The 15,974-nt window shown below is 42.2% G+C and overlaps 1 protein-coding gene across 5 annotated transcripts in view; it reads left to right on the top strand.

Annotated features, from left to right (window-relative positions):
* Positions 1 to 15,974, top strand: part of LOC124718808 (bifunctional purine biosynthesis protein ATIC) — a 101,560-nt gene that overhangs the window by 73,519 nt on the left and 12,067 nt on the right. For all 5 annotated transcript variants that reach the window (XM_047244424.1, XM_047244425.1, XM_047244422.1 and 2 more), the window contains exon 10: positions 15,554 to 15,714. In XM_047244424.1, coding sequence (XP_047100380.1) covers positions 15,554 to 15,714 — 161 coding nt within the window. The remainder of the gene's footprint in view (positions 1 to 15,553; positions 15,715 to 15,974) is intronic.

The following is a 15,974-nucleotide window of genomic DNA, read 5'->3' as shown; positions in this document are numbered from 1 at the left end:
CAAACTCCCAGAACCATGCATTTTTCACAACAACCTTATCATTAATCAGGTTGCTGCTGGTATTTTTGTGATGGCAGAAGATCTCGAGCTCTTCCAGGAGGTGGAGGAACCTGCCCTTCTCACACTTATGTATCAACTTCTTCCATGATATGTTAGGTCAGATGCATAAACAGTATTATTAACAGCAATTCAATGTATTGGTTGTTTTGCATTTACAAGGAAAATCGGCTTTAAGGGAGAAAGAAGTTAGCATCCTCTATATCTATAGCGGAACAGCCAAATTGTAATAACCATGCATCTGACTGATGTTTGGCCCATCTATGAACTATTAAGTAAATATGATGAACAATATACTTATTATGTTTTAATAAAGGGAGATATAATATAAAAATAAATATATTTAAGCCATATCAACTAATAGGTGCATACAGCACTTGTCTTCTAGTGTTTTTAAATTTAAAAAAAAATAAAAAAGTTTTGTCCACCTGACGCAATTTAAATGTTTTAATAATAACAACAGACTCACATGGAGTGAAGATGGAAATTTTATTACTTGATGATAAATGTGAAATAAGTCGGACGACAATGTAAGAATTTTACTTATGTTTCATTTTATGTAATTAAATTTGAATTGGTTTACTTCCCTTGAGGTTTATACGCAGTTCACATATAGATGGCGCCATCTAACCAACGAATGTGTTCTCCATACAGCCCGCCTTCCGCAAACAGTAGTATTCAATGAACTGTGGACGAAGCCCAACCAACAGGCATTACATGCTTTGATAAAAATGATAATTGTATGTAATATACAAACCAGATGAGTTGAGCCATTAATTGCAACATTTTTGTGACAGCACCTAACTATGTACCTCTTGTATTCTTAGCATTGAGAATGGCTAGTTCCTAACTGAAATCTAGATCTGGCAATAAAATTTAAAAATGACGACTGATAGATGAAATCTAGTATTTACAAGTCAATATAAATAGAAGTTATGAATATAATGAATAGTTTGTGAGATATCGTCCTCAAAAATCATTATTTCTCAAAACAGTCACCACAAACCATTTCAGCATATGCTAGCATAACCACATCTTGCAAACTTTGTGAAAGGTTTTAGTTCTGCTGTTCTTGCATTTTTGGCATTTTCCACTTTTTCTTGGTTGTGGATCTTCAACTAGTCTTTGTTCTTGGATGCCGGAAAGGTTACAGGCAAACCTGAGAATTTTGCGCAGGAGGTATGTCTGGATTCCACCTACTGTCAAACATGGTGTTATGAGAGTCTTTCGTAGGGTTCTGAGGTATTCTCTTCTAACTTCTTCATCCCAATGACTGCTTCACAGACTGTGCCATATGGATCTTTCCCACCAACACCAGCTTTTCTGAATTGCGCAGGCAGGGAACTTTCCCTGCAATACATCCTACATTCCCGTAACCCTCCTGGCCTCAACCTTCGTTAGTCACTGTCCTCACACTTCCAGCCCCGTCCCTGTTCCCATTCCAGCACTACACAACCGTTATTTCACCGCCACACCCAGTCTTTTAATTTATTTTAATTTCTCTCCTTTCCGTTACTTACCCCCTCCCCCCTCCAAAGCTTTTCTCCTGCCCTCTGTCTAAACAGCGACACTTCACTGTCCACCACTCCCACCATACGACCCCCCCCCCTCCCCCCCCCCCACGCCCCCCCCGGTTGCCACATCATGCACTGGTCCTGCCGTTTGCAGTGTAGTTTCAGCTCTCGGAGGCTGCAGATGTATGTGCAAGTTGCATTTGTGTGTGTGTGTGTGTGTGTGTGTGTGTGTGTGTGTGTGTGTGTGTGTGTGTGTCTACTGCTGACAAGGGCCTTAATAGCCGAAAGCTGTGATTGTGTGAATCTTTTTATTGTGCCTATCATGACTCAACATCTCCGCTATATGGTGAGTAGCAACTTTCCTTCTCTGGTATTGTCTCTTCTAACTGAAACATTTTTCTTAGTTTTGAATACAATGTGGCCATTGAGAGCTGCAGTGTTCAACAACCAAGAAGAGAGACACAGAAGCCACAGTCTTGTCATGCTAGCAACAGTATATTTACTACACACAGCATCAGTGACATCTATGCCATCATTGGTTTTGTTGTAATACATTATTATACCTGGTGCCTCTCCCCCCTCAGCTGTGACAGTCAGTTTCATCATGATGATGCATTGATGAAATACGCGGTTCTGATTTGTTTTGCTTTTGTACATGTACAGTGATGTGATGTCTTCCTGAAAGCCAAACATAGTTTTAAGGCACATTTTTTTAACACTCCAACAACAGCAATATTCTTTACTTGCAGTACTTTTCTGATGGGTGGGTAAGAAGTAAACCAACTATCTAGTGTCAGATTTCTTACAGACACTTTTACTGAGTCTACAAGATGCAAAACATCATCTGCCTTATTACTGACTTTGTACAGTCCTTGATGTTCTGCATCTGCATGGACTTTCCAGTGTTTTACATAGTACATTTTAGAATGGGCCATGATTAAAACCTTAATCCCATACTTGGCAGGTTTATCAGGGAGATACATCCTGAACCTGCACCTGCCTCTGTATGGAACGAGCATTTCGTCCAAAGTAATGTTTTCTGACGGAGAAAAATATGCATTGCAGTTGAAGACAAACATATCTAGAATGGATCTTGTGGCAGCAAGATTATCTTGTGTTTTTCTTTCTTCCCTTGTATGGATGTTGTCAATCCTGATAAAACAAGTCAAAACTCTGAGCCTTTTCAATGATATGGTTACTAGAAAGATTTCTATTCTGGTCCTATCTGTATTCCAGAAGTTTTCAATAGTACTTTTATTGTCATGCAGTGTTCTAGCTAAGTAAAGTAGGCCAAAATATGCCTTCAGTTAATCAAAACTTGTAGGCCTAGCCATATTTGGGTCACTTGTATATTTGTTTTGAACTGAATCAGTGTAGATATTGGCTTATTCAAGAACTAAACCATTCAATGAATTCCTAAAAAATAACTATCATGGTTCTAATAGTGAATGTACATCCATTACAGCTCGAATACTTCCAGGCAAATGCATGGTAGCTATGTTGTGACATCTTGTTTGAACACTTAGTGGGAAACAAGTTTTTCTCCATTTAGCTGCTCTGTTCCTTCTTCATAAAAGCGCATAGGTGCCGTACCTGAGTCAGTTACAAGAGCTGTACTTGAATTAATTGCAGCAGGTGCGCTGGTGCTGGCAGAAGGCTGAACATCTTCCTCCTCACAACCACTTGTTTCACTATTACTGTCATGATCATTGTTTATTTCAGAGTGTCGGTCTGCATCAGAACAGTGTACTTCACTGTCATCGTCATGTAAATTTGTAATTTTCACTTTATGACCAGTTTTTTCTTGCCGTTTTAAATTTTAAACTATTGACAATGATAATTTGATTTTAGGACATAATAAATGGTTCAGAAAGTAACTCAATGAGAAGCCTGCACCAAAATAAAATGGGATCGCTTGGCAGAAATTAGAAATATAAATGGTCGGGATGGGTCTGACAGACCTGCACGCTTTTTAAAAGACTGCCGAAGATTGACTAAACAAAGCAAAACCTCATTCACGATATGAAAGTTTTCTCTTGGATATTTCAGGAAGCTAGCAGAGTGCTAGAGTCAAACCAGCAAGTATAAGAATATAAATCCAGTGAAACAAAGCTAGTGAGTCTCACTGACCCAGCCCGACTGTTCTAGAGTTAAAGAAACCCTGGCATATCTGCCTAAATGTCTGCACTATGCAGTCTTTGATTCCTTTCTGTTTCATTCAAATCCTTTCCGATGGGCAATACACAATTAAGTGCCTCCTGTCTTGGTGAAGCCTTTTTATTACTGAGAGAAACATAAAATTCTGAATAGTGCTACATTCAAAATCACAAGAACATAAGAAATCCATAGGAATAGGAAAAGATCTTTTTATTTTATGGCCAAATTCGGCGTTACAGAGCATTTCAACATTCAAGAACTATCATTTATGGACGTTGGTAAGTTATGTCTTCAGATTTATAATATTTATATGGGAAAATGACAAATTTCATGATATTTTGAAGAAATCACTGATTTTATGTTGGTTTTATTTTTGCTTAAGGCTGCCAATTTCATGTGGTTTTTCACATTATTGTCTTTAAGAAATTTTCATGTTCCTACAAATCCATAATTTCCTCCCAGACTGCCCCCCCCCCCCCCCCCCCCCCCCCCCACACACACACACACACACACACACACACACAGTTTTTCCTTGGACAGTAGATGTCGCAGCTGATACCGTAATTTTTGCCTGCAGCTGCATGTGGCTGAAGGTGTCTCACGTGTAGAGTTGGTACACTATTGCTCTTTCCTTTGTGTTCTTTTCTGTTTCTTCCAGTGTAAATACTTGTTCACAGATACAGATGAATGATAGTGATCACTGGCAAATTGTTTGGGATTGTTCATTAAATTTTGTTTGCTTTCCTGTAAATGAGGCTGTGAACTCGTTACTCATATTCATTTCCGTCCGCTCTAGTATACACCAGATGTTAGAAAATGGAGATGACATCATATCATCATGTTTTTTCTTTGTTAGGGGATCACAGTCAAATATACTTTTTAAGTATAATGATTGCTGCAATTTTACTATGAGATTTTACATATTTATTTATTTCACCAACAGAGTCTTGTAATCCTCCTTAAAATGTATTTATCAAATGTTATCACATTGTGTCTTGCATTTTGTTGTCAATGTTTTCTTGGTTTCAGTTTTCACCTTACATTCAAAATTAGCTCTACTACCAAAATCACGATAAATAAATAAATAACAAAAACTTGGTCAAGTAACAGTAGCGATTTCATTTAAAAATACATGTGGTTCCCATGGAGGAAACACAGTTCCTGCATTACACCCAACTCAAATCGACAAAACTTGAACAGATTGAGTGCTTTAGGGCTCTTTATCAATTTTACTTGTAACTCGGCTGAGTTCAAAATACACTTTTGTATCCTTTCTTCATCTTTAATGGGGAATCTGAACAATTTTAGTTCAGGACTTGTCCACCTGTTCTTCCACAGTTGATGCATTCGGCACTGTGACTTGATTCGCTAGCAATGATTCTGTCAGAAGCAGCTGTACTTCAGATGCCAACCTGTAGAAAGTGACTTGGTGCTGCTCGAGTTTGGTTGAGGTTGCCAAGAGTTTCTAGCAGTTGATGCCACAAGTAAGGGTAGGACACTATCACTGCCTCATGTCCATTCTGTGACGAGGGTCACTCGCTGTAGTAAGCGAACAGTCAGTCTGTTTCTTCTGTGATCTGAGGTTATATTCTGGTCAAATTACTGCCCCCTGTTTCCTCTGGCGGACCTCTGATGTGCTCATCATCTTGTACTGTTATGTCGAATAGAAGTGGAAGGAGTTCACTGTTGAGAAACTTTAACTTACTCAGTTAGTTAGCCAGATTCGCTCATAACCACTACCTTACACCATTCGGAAGATTCTAATAGCATTTGACAATTCGTCATTGCAAGATATGTGCTGCTTTGCTAAAATGGAGTCTCAGGCATCAGATTTATGTAAACTGCACTGCAGAAACATTTGCATCCCAAGGTTAATGGTAGTCCCGTATACTGGTGACTTACAAACATGCAGTACTTGATGGATGCTGTATTTGCAAGTGGTATCCTTAGCTGACATGTGTACATGAGTGAATGGGGATTTCACTTCTTTTAGCTATTCTTTATAGTTGTTACTTGTGCATTTAGATTCGGGGAATGAAAAGTTCTGCTAGCCACCTGGAAAGTAGCAATGTGCATTGTAAACCAGTATGACAGATAATAATGCACTATAAATAGGGCTTGGTATTTATCATGATGATGATGATCATCATCTTCTTCTTCTTCTTCACCACTTTGTCGAGTAGGCTGCACAGCCTGTTCCGGAAACCATCTTGTTCTTGGATGCCAAACACTTAGCTGTCCTCCGGGTTCATAGTTTATGGTGATTCTAGCAGTCAGTCTTAACTTACACAATTTGTCTTTACATTTTTAATTTTGGTTTCCAAATTGAAAATCTGTAGCTCTTGTCTTATTTCGGTGTTTCGTATTTTGTCCATCAATGTGCAGCCTTTGAAAGTCTTGAGATATTTCATCCCAGTTGACATAATTTTCCTTCTGTGTTTCTTTGAGAGTACCCACACATAATCTTCATACGATACTATTGGTACCAACATTGTTTTACATAAAGTGTGAGTTTAGTTTCCTTTTTGATTTTGTATTTCAGACTTCTATGAATTGTTAAGCATACATATTTAAATTTGCAAAGCTTTGTTTGTATGTTGCAATCTATTGTTGGGATATTTCCCATCCTAGATAATTAAAGGTGTATACCTGCTCCAGTATTTTGCCACTTATCACAATTTTGGATCTTATGTTTTTTCCCTAGAAATGCCATTACTTTTGATACACGTGGAGAGTCCATGTTGTTCTGGTATACTTCTTAAGGTGTATAGTCCCCTTTGTAAATTATGTTCTCCATGTTGCACAGTAACAACATGTCTGCACATAAAATACTACTTGATCTATACTGTAGGTAGAGCATTATACTGGAGAATTTGTTTTCATATTATAGTGATCTCCTGACCTCGTCCACATAGGTACTAAAAAATGTTGGGGAGAGGTGGCAACCTTGTCACTCCTAGGTTTTTACTGGTGTCTTTAGTTGCTTCCCTGTGTCTGTAAACTCTGTAGTGTTTTGATATAGGCTTATGATTGCTTTTAATAGATCATCTGGTCGCTGTTAAGGCTATGAAATGCCTTTTGAAAACTAGGCAATGCGAGTTTCCAGGTTGAATTCCCTTCAGTTATAGTCATTTTTTTACTAAGAAATTTCATCTGCTGTAGAGTAGCACTGTCTAAATCCCATCTTTTTGTTGTTGACAGTAGTCTCTGCTAGGTCCTTAATCCTACTATTGATTGTTCTGGAGCCCACATATTGCCAAGGCTGTTTAGACTACACTGCAGAAGTTTTTCTAGGAAGCATTCACATGCCCTCCACACATTTCCAAGCTATCCACATGTTATTCCATAATATAAATAATTCAAAAGCCAAGATCACTTAAATACTGTTTACTGGATAACTGGTTTCAACACACTAAAGGTGCCATCATCTGATGTGTGAAGATATAACATGACAGGTTTGAGGGAGGGCTTACACGAGTTACACTACATACATTACTTTTAGTACAGTACCACATACCTGAGTGTGGCTTAACATTTATAAACCATTTGGATGTAACGATACATAGGGCAGAGCAGCTGATATAAAATCATTGTCACAAAAAATAAAAAACAACTGCTCTTGTAGTCATTTTTTTCCATCAGATATGTAAAACCACCCCCCATGAACCATGGACCTTGCCGTTGGTGGGGAGGCTTGCGTGCCTCAGCGATACAGATGGCCATACCGTAGGTGCAACCACAACGGAGGGGTATCTGTTGAGAGGCCAGACAAACATGTGGTTCCTGAAGAGGGGCAGCAGCCTTTTCAGTAGTTGCAGGGGCAACAGTCTGGATGATTGACTGATCTGGCCTTGTAACATTAACCAAAATGGCCTTGCTGTGCTGGTACTGCAAACGGCTGAAAGCAAGGGGAAACTACAGCCGTAATTTTTCCCGAGGACATGCAGCTCTACTGTATAATACACTAAGCAGATTCAGAAGGATGTAGGTTGCAGTAAGTACTGGGAGATGAAGAAGCTTGCACAGGATAGAGTAGCATGGAGAGCTGCATCAAACCAGTCTCAGGACTGAAGACCACAACAACAATGTAAAACCAAAGTCACAAGATAAAACTATTTGGTACATTCCTTAATTTCATGTGCCTATGCAGGTTTTCATAGTCGGTCCCTACTACATTTATAATGAGTGTATAGACGGTGAGAGCCTTTTATAGCACATTAGTACTTCTATAGCATTTACAATACCTAAAACCGTAGTGCCCAGGCGGGTAAAGCCCAGCATACAGATTTTAATCACTCATCACATTCTATCTAAATCGTGCTATGAACAGCTTACTATGTGCAAATTTCTGACTTCCATATGTGCATAAGGGTAAATGATAATATGTAGTTTTGTATGGCGCTAATATGGATAATGCCTTTGCTTCAGATGTTTTTACTCTGTAATTGACGTACTTTATAGTATTTATAGTATTCATAGCATATATAGTATGTACATTAAGTGTATGCAAAAGTGTTCTTTGCATGGGTATTTGATTAGCAGTAACAGTAAAGTTGTATTGTAGTAGTAATGAATGGTTATACCGTGGCACTGTGTGTGCACTGCTTGGACAGCGCTATCTAGTGGCCGGTTGTGAACCACTAGAATCACAGCAGGTAAACCGGTGCAGAATAGGGCAGTGTGATGCCAACCGTTGTTAGTCGAGTAGCGGTCATGTACCAAATAGTTTTATCTTGTGACTTCAGTTTTACATATCTGATGGAAAAGAATGACCATGAGAGCAGTTGTTTTTTATTTTTTGTGACAATGATTGTATATCAGCTGGTCTGCCCTATGTATCGTTATATCCAAATGGTTTATAAATGTTAAGCTACACTCAGGTATGTGGTACTTTACTAATGGTAATGCATATAGTGTAACTCATGTAAGCTCTCCCTCAAACCTGTCGTGTTATATCTTCACAGATCCGATGATGGGACCTTAAGTGTGTTGAAACAGGTTATCCAGTAAGTAGTGCTTAAGCGATCTTTGCTTTTGAATTATTTCTACAACTGAGTGATTGCCCCACTACGCACTGTGTGTTCACTGCAAAATTATTTCATAATTTTGGAGGAGGAGGTTGGATGGATGGATGGACGGATGAACAAATGAGTGAACTGAATGTTTCCACTGAAAGCTGTCTGCAACAAAATCTAACACCATGATGTCAATTGCTGCATCTGGGAACACTAAATATTGCAAAATAATGTTTGAGGTAACATGATTTTCTTAATATTTACTCAAACTTTACGAAATGGTTGTCCTTCTTTATGAGATGATCATTATTTCTGTTCTCATGCTATGGAGGATGATCTGCTATTCTCATGCTATGGAGGCTTTTACTTAATTTCAGGATTGTTAATGAACGATTTTTGGAATGATAAAATGAATACAATGAAGTTTGGATACTCCATCAATATAATATTGTATAATGCTATATGCATTAACTTGTTCTGAACTGCACAAAATATTTAACATAACATTTGTCCTGACACACCTCGTGCCAGTCATGTAACTATCCGTAGAATCAATAAAAAATGAATAACAGTTATGCAGAATTCTTCGTTAAACTTCACGCAGCTGTCTCGTACACAAAAGTACTGTGCTTTTTCCTGCCACTTTTTACAATCACAGTTGGATGCTGTTCAGTTTGTTCTACTGTTTGGCATGTTAATGGATTATTCTATCAATTCATGGTAGAACTACTCGATACTTATAAATGATAAATATGGTTGTTCTGCAGTAATTTATTTTGGTAACCGCCTTTTGGCTTACAAGCCCATCATGAAATGGTAACTGTTATACATGTACAGTGCTTTTCTATCACATCTTTAAAAAATATATATAATAGAGGGAAACATTCCACACGGGAAAAATATATTTAAAAACAAAGATGATGTGACTTACCATACGAAAGCGCTGGCAGGTCGATAGAAACACAAACAGACACAGACATACATACACACAAAATTCAAGCTTTCACAACAAACTGTTGCCTCATCAGAAAAGAGGGAAGGAGAGGGAAAGACGAAAGGATTTGGGTTTTAAGGGAGAGGGTAAGGAGTCATTCCAATCCCGGGAGCGGAAAGACTTACCTTAGGGGGAAAAACGGACAGGTATACACTCGTACACACACACATATCCATCCACACATACACAGACACAAGCAGACATTTGTAAAGGCAAAGAGTTTGGGCAGAGATGTCAGTCGGGGCGGATGTACAGAGGCAAAGATGAAGTTGAAAGACAGGTGAGGTATGAGCGGCAGCAAATTGAAATTAGAAATTAGCGGAGATTGAGGCCTGGCGGATAGCGAGAAGAAAGGATATGCTGAAGGGCAAGTTCCCATCTCCGGAGTTCTGACAGGTTGGTGTTAGTGGGAAGTATCCAGATAACCCGGACGGTGTAACACTGTGCCAAGATGTGCTGGCCGTGCACCAAGGCATGTTTAGCCACAGGGTGATCCTCATTACCAACAAACACTGTCTGCCTGTGTCCATTCATGCGAATGGACAGTTTGTTGCTGGTCATTCCCACATAGAACGCTTCACAGTGTAGGCAGGTCAGTTGGTAAATCACGTGGGTGCTTTCACACGTGGCTCTGCCTTTGATCGTGTACACCTTCCGGGTTACAGGACTGGAATAGGTGGTGGTGGGAGGGTGCATGGGACAGGTTTTACACCGGGGGCGGTTACAGGGGTAGGAGCCAGAGGGTAGGGAAGGTGGTTTGGGGATTTCATAGGGATGAACTAAGAGGTTGCGAAGGTTAGGTGGACGGCGGAAAGACACTCTTGGTGGAGTGGGGAGGATTTCATGAAGGATGGATCTCATTTCAGGGCAGGATTTGAGGAAGTCGTATCCCTGCTGGAGAGCCACATTCAAAATCTGATCCAGTCCCGGAAAGTATCCTGTCACAAGTGGGGCACTTTTGGGGTTCTTCTGTGGAAGGTTCCGGGTTTGAGGAGATGAGGATGTGGCTCTGGTTATTTGCTTCTGTACCAGGTCGGGAGGGTAGTTACGGGATGCAAAAGCTGTTTTCAGGTTGTCGGTGTAATGGTTCAAGGATTCCGGACTGGAGCAGATTCGTTTGCCACGAAGACCTAGGCTGTAGGGAAGGGACCGTTTGATGTGGCATGGGTGGCAGCTGTCATAATGGAGGTACTGTTGCTTGTTGGTGGGTTTAATGTGGACGGACGTGTGAAGCTGGCCATTGGACAGGTGGAGGTCAACGTCAAGGAAAGTGGCATGGGATTTGGAGTAGGACCAGGTGAATCTGATGGAACCAAAGGAGTTAAGGTTGGAGAGGAAATTCTGGAGTTCTTCTTCACTGTGAGTCCAGATCACGAAAATGTCATCAATAAATCTGTACCAAACTTCGGGTTGGCAGGCCTGGGTAACCAGGAAGGCTTCCTCTAAGCGACCCATGAATAGGTTGGCATACGAGGGGGCCATCCTGGTACCCATGGCTGTTCCCTTTAATTGTTGGTATGTCTGGCCTTCAAAAGTGAAGAAGTTGTGGGTCAGGATGAAGCTGGCTAAGGTAATGAGGAAAGAGGTTTTAGGTAGGATGGCAGGTGATCGGCGTGAAAGGAAGTGCTCCATTTCAGCGAGGCCCTGGACATGCGGAATATTTGTGTATAAGGAAGTGGCATCAATGGTTACAAGGATGGTTTCCGGGGGTAACAGACTGGGTAGGGATTCCAGGCGTTTGAGAAAGTGGTTGGTGTCTTTGATGAAGGATGGGAGACTGCATGTAATGGGTTGAAGGTGTTGATCTACGTAGGCAGAGATGCGTTCGGTGGGGGCTTGGTAACCAGCTACAATGGGACGGCCGGGATGATTGGGTTTGTGAATTTTGGGAAGAAGGTAGAAGGTAGGGGTGCGGGGTGTTGGTGGGGTCAGGAGGTTGATGGAGTCGGGTGAAAGGTTTTGTAGGGGGCCTAAGGTTCTGAGGATTCCTTGAAGCTCCGCCTGGACATCAGGAATGGGATTGCCTTGGCAAACTTTGTAAGTAGTGTTGTGACAGCTGCCACCCATTCCACATCAAACGGTCCCTTCCCTACAGCCTAGGTCTTCGTGGCAAACGAATCTGCTCCAGTCCGGAATCCTTGAACCATTACACCGACAACCTGAAAACAGCTTTTGCATCCCGTAACTACCCTCCCGACCTGGTACAGAAGCAAATAACCAGAGCCACATCCTCATCTCCTCAAACCCGGAACCTTCCACAGAAGAACCCCAAAAGTGCCCCACTTGTGACAGGATACTTTCCGGGACTGGATCAGATTTTGAATGTGGCTCTCCAGCAGGGATACGACTTCCTCAAATCCTGCCCTGAAATGAGATCCATCCTTCATGAAATCCTCCCCACTCCACCAAGAGTGTCTTTACGCCGTCCACCTAACCTTCGCAACCTCTTAGTTCATCCCTATGAAATCCCCAAACCACCTTCCCTACCCTCTGGCTCCTACCCCTGTAACCGCCCCCGGTGTAAAACCTGTCCCATGCACCCTCCCACCACCACCTATTCCAGTCCTGTAACCCGGAAGGTGTACACGATCAAAGGCAGAGCCACGTGTGAAAGCACCCACGTGATTTACCAACTGACCTGCCTACACTGTGAAGCGTTCTATGTGGGAATGACCAGCAACAAACTGTCCATTCGCATGAATGGACACAGGCAGACAGTGTTTGTTGGTAATGAGGATCACCCTGTGGCTAAACATGCCTTGGTGCACGGCCAGCACATCTTGGCACAGTGTTACACCGTCCGGGTTATCTGGATACTTCCCACTAACACCAACCTGTCAGAACTCCGGAGATGGGAACTTGCCCTTCAGCATATCCTTTCTTCTCGCTATCCGCCAGGCCTCAATCTCCGCTAATTTCTAATTTCAATTTGCCGCCGCTCATACCTCACCTGTCTTTCAACTTCATCTTTGCCTCTGTACATCCGCCCCGACTGACATCTCTGCCCAAACTCTTTGCCTTTACAAATGTCTGCTTGTGTCTGTGTATGTGTGGATGGATATGTGTGTGTGTACGAGTGTATACCTGTCCTTTTTTCCCCCTAAGGTAAGTCTTTCCGCTCCCGGGATTGGAATGACTCCTTACCCTCTCCCTTAAAACCCATATCCTTTTGTCTTTCCTTCTCCTTCCCTCTTTCCTGACGAGGCAACCATTGGTTGCGAAAGCTAGAATTTTGTGTGTATGTTTGTGTTTGTTTGTGTGTCTATCGACCTGCCAGCGCTTTTGTTTGGTAAGTTTCATCATCATATATAATGGAAGGAAACATTCCACGTGGGAAAAATTATATATAAAAACAAAGATGAGGTGACTTACCAAACAAAAGCGCTGGCAGGTCAATAGACACACAAACAAACACAAACATACACACAAAATTCAAGCTTTCGCAACAAACTGTTGCCTCATCAGGAAAGAGGGAAGTAGAGGGGAAGACGAAAGGAAGTGGGTTTTAAGGGAGAGGGTAAGGAGTCATTCCAATCCCGGGAGCGGAAAGACTTACCTTAGGGGGAAAAAAGGACAGGTATACACTCGTACACACACACATATCCATCCACACATACACAGACACAAGCAGACATTTGTAAAGGCAAAGAGTTTGGGCAGAGATGTCAGTCGAGGCGGAAGTGCAGAGGCAAAGATGATGTTGGATGACAGGTGAGGTATGAGTGGCGGCATCTTGAAATTAGCGGAGATTGAGGCCTGGTGGGTATATATAAAAAAAAACAAAGATGATGTGACCTATTACACGAAAGCGCTGGCAGGTCGATAGAAACACAAACAGACACATACATACACACAAAATTCAAGCCCTCGCAACAAACCGCCGCCCCATCAGGAAAGAGGGAAGGAGAGGGAAAGACGAAAGGAAGTGGGCTTCAAGGGAGAGGGCAAGGAGCCACCCCAATCCCGGTAGCGGAAAGACCCACCCTAGGGGGGAAAAAAGGACGGGCACACACTCGCGCGCGCACACACACACATATCCATCCACACATATACAGACACAAGCAGACATATTTAAAGACAAAGAGTTTGGGCAGAGATGTCAGTCGAGGCGGAAGTGCAGAGGCAAAGATGATGTTGGATGACAGGTGAGGTATGAGTGGCGGCATCTTGAAATTAGCGGAGATTGAGGCCTGGTGGGTAACGGGAAGAGAGGAGATATTGAAGAGCAAGTTCCCATCTCCGGAGTTCGGATAGGTTGGTGTTGGTGGGAAGTATTCAGATAACCCAGACGGTGTAACACTGTGCCAAGATGTGCTGGCCGTGCACCAAGGCATGTTTAGCCACAGGGTGATCCTCATTACCAACAAACACTGTCTGCCTGTGTCCATTCATGCGAATGGACAGTTTGTTGCTGGTCACTCCCACATAGAATGCATCACAGTGTAGGCAAGTCAGTTGATAAATCACGTGGGTGCTTTCACATGTGGCTCTGCCTTTGATCGTGTACACCTTCCGGGTTACAGGACTGGAGTAGGTGGTGGTGGGAGGGTGCATGGGACAGGTTTTACACTGGGGGCGGTTACAAGGATAGGAGCCAGAGGGTAGGGAAGGTGGTTTGGGGATTTCATAGGGATGAACTAACAGGTTACGAAGGTTAGGTGGACGACGGAAAGACACTCTTGGTGGAGTGGGGAGGATTTCATGAAGGATGGATCTCATTTCAGGGCAGGATTTGAGGAAGTCGTATCCCTGCTGGAGAGCCACATTCAGAGTCTGGTCCAGTCCCGGAAAGTATCCTGTCACAAGTGGGGCACTTTTGTGGTTCTTCTGTGGGGGATTCTGGGTTTGAGGGGATGAGGAAGTGGCTCTGGTTATTTGCTTCTGTACCAGGTTGGGAGGGTAGTTGCGGGATGCGAAAGCTGTTGTCAGGTTGTTGGTGTAATGGTTCAGGGATTCCGGACTGGAGCAGATTCGTTTGCCACGAAGACCTAGGCTGTAGGTAAGGGACCGTTTGATGTGGAATGGGTGGCAGCTGTCATAATGGAGGTACTGTTGCTTGTTGGTGGGTTTTATGTGGACGGACGTGTGAAGCTGGCCATTGGACAGGTGGAGGTCAACGTGAGGGAAAGTGGCATGGGATTTGGAGTAGGACCAGGTGAATCTGATGGAACCAAGGGAGTTGAGGTTGGAGAGGAAATTCTGGAGTTCTTCTTCACTGTGAGTCCAGATCATGAAGATGTCATCAATAAATCTGTACCAAACTTTGGGTTGGCAGGCCTGGGTAACCAAGAAGGCTTCCTCTAAGCGACCCATGAATAGGTTGGCGTACGAGGGGGCCATCCTGGTACCCATGGCTGTTCCCTTTAATTGTTGGTATGTCTGGCCTTCAAAAGTGAAGAAGTTGTGGGTCAGGATGAAGCTGGCTAAGGTGATGAGGAAAGAGGTTTTAGGTAGGGTGGCAGGTGATCGGCGTGAAAGGAAATGCTCCATCGCAGCGAGGCCCTGGACGTGCGGAATATTTGTGTATAAGGAAGTGGCATCAATGGTTACCCCCGGAAACCATCCTTGTAACCTCTCCTTCCCTCTTTCCTGATGAGGCAACAGTTTGTTGCGAAAGCTTGAATTTCATGTGTATGTTTGTGTGTCTATCGACCTGCCAGCACTATATATATATGTATAACCATTTTATTTTGTGGTTTTGTGCTGTGACAATACTGGTAGTTACAGGGTCCTTACTAATTTTGTTTTATATTTATCAGCTAATAATTCATTATTCATTAAAACAGATCTTGTTGACACAATTTCTCATTTTTCAGGTAAAGACATGGAGTATGATGCCTGGGCATCAGTTTACGAAGAGGTTCCCCCATTCCTGACTCAGCAGGAACGTCAGGAGTGGATCAAGCAGTTGAAGTCAGTTGCTCTCAGCTCAGATGCTTTCTTCCCCTTTCGGGACAATGTCGACCGCGCCTACCAGGTGAGTGGCTGGAAGAAGAAAAACTATGTTTGATATCAGAAGGCGTAAATGTCCATTGTTATGTCCAATAACATGATTAGAGTTATTTTAAGATGATGTGCTTGGCTGTTAAGTTTTGGGAAAATCTTAGGCTGTTTTTCTTTTACACATGTTGGTTAATACAGTGCTAGTAAAATAAAAAGACATCTACTTGAAATTGTCCCTTCCCAATTATACATAAATGCCGTTAGTTTAATTATTAAGATGACTAAAATCATCTT

Source organism: Schistocerca piceifrons, chromosome 10, assembly GCF_021461385.2.
Source record: "Schistocerca piceifrons isolate TAMUIC-IGC-003096 chromosome 10, iqSchPice1.1, whole genome shotgun sequence".
Lineage (NCBI taxonomy): Eukaryota > Metazoa > Arthropoda > Insecta > Orthoptera > Acrididae > Schistocerca > Schistocerca piceifrons.
Note: the sequence above shows the minus strand (reverse complement) of the source record. Positions and strands in the feature narration are given on the sequence as shown.